This window comes from Cyprinodon variegatus, unplaced genomic scaffold, assembly GCF_000732505.1.
Source record: "Cyprinodon variegatus isolate N-32 unplaced genomic scaffold, C_variegatus-1.0 Scaffold1801, whole genome shotgun sequence".
In the NCBI taxonomy this organism is placed as follows: Eukaryota; Metazoa; Chordata; class Actinopteri; order Cyprinodontiformes; family Cyprinodontidae; genus Cyprinodon; species Cyprinodon variegatus.
The window spans coordinates 29,853-34,750 of record NW_015152254.1 but is presented as its reverse complement, the minus strand read 5'-3'; the positions used below and the strand labels follow the sequence as shown (position 1 = coordinate 34,750).

At 46.7% G+C, this 4,898-nt stretch overlaps 1 protein-coding gene across 1 annotated transcript in view; it reads right to left on the bottom strand.

Moving 5' to 3' along the window:
- Positions 1-3,587, bottom strand: part of LOC107104577 (lipid phosphate phosphatase-related protein type 5-like) — a 42,093-nt gene extending 38,506 nt beyond the window's left edge. Inside the window, exon 1 of the mRNA XM_015404594.1 lies at positions 3,567-3,587. Coding sequence (XP_015260080.1) covers positions 3,567-3,587 — 21 coding nt within the window. The remainder of the gene's footprint in view (positions 1-3,566) is intronic.
- Positions 3,588-4,898: the final 1,311 nt, after the last annotated feature.

Here is a 4,898-nt window from a genome sequence, read left to right as displayed (position 1 = left end):
GGTACAGTATGGGACAACACAGGGTATGGGAGGGTATGGTAAGGCACAGCAGAGGGTACGGTACGGGAAAGCAGAAGGTATGGTAAGGGACACCAGAGGGTACAGTATGGGACAACACAGGGTATGGGAGGGTATGGTAAGGCACAGCAGAGGGTACGGTACGGGAAAGCAGAAGGTATGGTAAGGGACACCAGAGGGTACAGTATGGAGCAACAGAGGGTACGGTAAGGGAAACAAACACTTGGGTTTTTTAAAACCTTAACACCAAGGTGTTTACTGCCCCTAAATCGATCAGGGAGTTCCATCCAGGGGTGGACTGGGACAAAAAATTGTCCCTGGCATTTTGGACTAGACTGGCCCACCACATTTTTTTTGGTGTACTGAATGTGTATACCAACTGTGCAATACCTTGAGGCCAGGTAAATGGAAATTAGTGAGAGAGGACACTTAAAATACTTCCAAAATCTTAATTTATTAACACTGTAAAATGTAAACGCCACCACAGCACAGCAACGATTCTTAGATCAAGGAGTGAGGGAGAGAGGGAGGGAGAGAGAGAAAGAGAGAGAGAGAGAGAGAGAGAGAGAAAAGTCACTGTCAACCACACATATTCCGCTACTCTTCTCATGCTCTTCTGTGCACTGGTGCACATGCCTCCAATCAGACATCCCAGTAATAAATGAGCTTGATTCAGAAGTCTTTCCCAATGCGATACATACAAAACAAAATAAAGCATGATGTTTCTCACAATATGTGAGCCACCTGCTGTTGGTTGCATTTTTAGTGGTGAATACATGCACACTCCATCATTTTTCACCTTTACTAGACATGAATACCCTTTAGTATATTCTGCTGTAAAATCAGGTGACTGTAAAAAAGTAAACCGAAACTTATTGGATTATTTTTCTGATTGATCCAATCAGCTCTCTGATCAACCAGTCTCCTGGAACGCTGGTTGATCAGAGCATCGCTTTGGACAGATATACTGCACAGGTTTCACCAGCAATCACAGTAGTTCTAATCTGCACATGATGCATAAATTATTGTAGTGCCTCTCGCTCTCACTGGCATTAAAAAACAACACCTCCCAAAATCTAAAATCTGGAATAATTTATCCGACTCGTGGGCATCCATGACCAACTATCGATATCAGGGAGACTCCCGGAACTTCCGGGAGACTTTGGATGTCTGCAACCACCATCACCATTATATTTTAAATCAGACACCGGAGCAGATGAAGGCCCTTCTGATGGGAACATGTCAGCCATGTTGGGATCTGGAGGTCTGTCCACCTCACTCCAGCAGAGGGCACCTCTAGGTCTCCTGGAGCTGAGCTGACGACCACATCTGCGATCCATCAGTCATCAGGAGACCAGGATATAAGCAGCGACAGGACTACACTCCAGCGCCAGAGTGTTAAGCCAGTTATGGTTAGCGAAGCCTGAGCCAACCAGCCTGTCTGATTCTCTGACTCTCCTGAACTTTNAGGACTACACTCCAGCGCCAGAGTGTTAAGCCAGTTATGGTTAGCGAAGCCTGAGCCAACCAGCCTGTCTGATTCTCTGACTCTCCTGAACTTTGAACTTGAGCCTGATCAGTTTTTGTCTTCTCTGCCTCCTAGGAATAACCTGACTGAACCCTGGAACTCTGGAAGAGTTTCATCTGCTGAAATCTGCCTGCCGGCTCTCTGGATCTCACCTGAAGAAATCAACTGTCTGAACCTGCCTGCCCGCCCTCAAGAAGAGGATCGGAAGAAAACTCTGGATCTGAACACTGATAAGTCTGAAGTCGAGCCCTGCCGTTGCTTAGCCCTCTGCCAACTTCAAGCCTCTGGACCCAACCTGGTTCCCCTCCTCAGCTGCTAAACCTGAATCACGTCACAGGTACAAACCAGCACAATTCCTCTGGCAAGATCTACAGTACTCTGGCTAACCTAACTGTCCCTCTCTACAGAGAACCCTGTGTGACCAGTCCTGGATCTGTTTCTCTGTATAACTCATGTTATTTGTGTTTATCTTCAATAAACAGTCAAACTTTTCATCTGTCTCCGTTGTGTTCTGCATGTGGGTTAGAAACCTGAATCCCATCATAACAAGTCAGTTTGACACATTTCGCAGCGTCAGTTTGAGGAACTTGTTTCTTTTTTCGCGCAGTTTCTCTGCGCCTCCCTTCCGTTTCTTCTCCATTACTACTGTGAACACCGCTGCACAAAGTTCCAATGGAGAGTGAAGGTGTTTTTCTACTTTCTGATTGGCCTAGCCCTTTAGACTGTCAGGGATGATAACCAATGGGCTGCAGTAGCCTGTGGCCGGATGATCGGAACAGACTGTTGCGCTGCTGATTTCATTTTTTTTAATGCATTATGCAAATATAACGAGGCCGATAAATAATAATAATAATTATTATTATTATAATAATAATAATAATACATATTATTAATATGCATGTCGGGTCTGGCGGCCCAAACAGCACTTCGGCCCACCGGGCAAGTGCCCGGTACGCCTGATTACCAGTCCATGCCTGGTTCCATCTATAACCTCTGTGAGGATGGAGCCTAAATCCTACGGTTCCGATGGTCCAAGGCTTCACATTTCATACATTATAGATTAAAAACATTCCTGTTAGAAAACGAAACTATGGCAGATGATGAACCAATCAAAGGCCTAAGTTGCGTGGGACAGAAACTGTCTGAAATGACCTCCATGGCCCAGAACAGAGCCTTTGATTCTGGGGATCCTGCCATCTAAGCTGCAGCCTCAGTGTGTTTAGCACAGCTCTGCGATGCTGAACATGTTACTGCTCTGTTTCCCGTTTGCAGGGTGCATGGTGAATTCCTCTCATTACTGGGGGCTGTGCTGCAGCTGCAAAGATAAAAATAACAGCAGCCATTATTCAGCAGCAACAGCCTCACTTCAGCTGACGGCTCCTCCGCTTAGGTCCTGCAGCCCCACATTGTTTAGGAACAAACAGTCATGGTGGAGTTGATGCTGTCTGAACATCATCTCTCAGAAATGAAGAAATTGATTTCTAAGCTCCAGGCCAGCAGGCTATTATTGCAGTAATCGCCGCCCTCTGGCTCACAGTGCTTCCTCCATCCACTGTTTTGATAGTAGAAAACAGATCCGGTAATTCAGCAGAACCATTGGTTCAGTTTGGTTCTAAATGTTCAGAACATTTTATTTATCTAATCCACCTGCTCCTGCTGCTTTACATATGGCTCAGCCCAGCTATCGGGTCCAGATCCCTGACTGTGTTCTCGTTCGCAGAGGCCAGTGGTTAGAGTGGTTTTTAGTATTGCTGTAGTGTTCCTGATCATGTCCGGTCTCTTATCCGCTAAGCGTACCCTGGCTCAGCGGAGGGAGCGAGTTCTAGCGTACTGTAGTTTGCCTCTCGACCACTGAGGCCCATCTGAAGGTTCTGCCTGGAATCCTGGACCAGCCTTTTCCTGTTCTGATCAGAACTCTTGACCGGGCTACTGACCCGGGATCTCTGATCCTTCGTGTTCTGAACTGTTTCCCTGACCTCCAATTCTTGCCTGTTCACTGAGGCTGCAGCATCTGGTTCACTGTGGGCGGCGGCGGCCGCATCTCGTTGTCAGTCCATCGGCGGGATCCTGCCTCGTTCTATGAAGATGGAGTGAACTGTTAGACCAGGTAAGTGACTCTCATGGACGATCCTCTTCTGTCAGATTATCATGGTCACTAACTAATGTGTTTCTCCCTAAACCCGAGTTGTCAGTGTTGGGGGTATGGATCAGTTGCTGCAGATCCATAGCTCCTTTCTGTCTATAAACTCCTTTAAAGCAATCACTGTCTGTCTCAACTAGAATTGTGGGTCCTACATTCTGAGCACATCAAACTCACTAACTGTGATAGCGTATTTCCTACTTCCTGTAAGAAATGGAAATCAAGCCTCTGTTATTACTTTGTCATTAATAAAGTTTCTTATGACTATAATGGTGTAAAAGTGATACACCCCTGCCAAAAAAGAAGATGTGTTTGTTAAGGAAAAAGAAAATTTGCTTTTATTCTTCCAGCCACCAACAGCTTTAGGAACCACTGGGATGTTTGGGAAAGCTGAGGTCCAAGGCCAGCCTTCAGACATGGCTTAGCAGCATCCAGACCATTTGTCCCACTTTATCCTGGTTTTCAACAGCTGACAGTGTCATGGCAACAAGTGTTTTCTGTCTATTCTGCTTTCTGTTGGCCTCTCTCAGGGTAAGGAGTTAAGGTGTCCTCTGGAGATGCTGGACGTGTGCGCTCTTCTCCTCCCCCATCCTGGCCCTTACACTGTGACTTATTGAATTACATACACAGCTATTACAGGACGCCCATCAGTCATCATCTGTAACGCCTGATGAGGATTTGCAGGTCATTTAGGCCTTCTGCACCACATTTTCAATGTCTCCATATTTCTTTGTTTGGAGGTAATCAGGTTTATAACCACAACAGACTTCAGGTAGAAAAAACAACAGTGGCTGTTGGCAAGACAGCACAAAAGATGGTTCCACAGTTAGAAAGCTCCAAGGTTAGACAGCTCCACGGTTAGACGGCTCCAAGGTTAGACGGCTCCATGGTTAGACGGCTCCAAGGTTAGACGGCTCCAAGGTTAGATGGCTCCATGGTTAGATGGCTCCATGGTTAGACGGCTCCATGGTTAGACGGCTCCAAGGTTAGACGGCTCCAATTTTAGACGGCTCCAAGGTTAGATGGCTCCAAGGTTAGATGGCTCCAAGGTTAGACGGCTCCATGGTTAGACGGCTCCAAGGTTAGACGGCTCCATGGTTAGACGGCTCCATGGTTAGACGGCTCCAAGGTTAGACGGCTCCAAGGTTAGACGGCTCCAAGGTTAGACGGCTCCAAGGTTAGACGGCTCCAAGGTTAGACGGCTCCATGGTT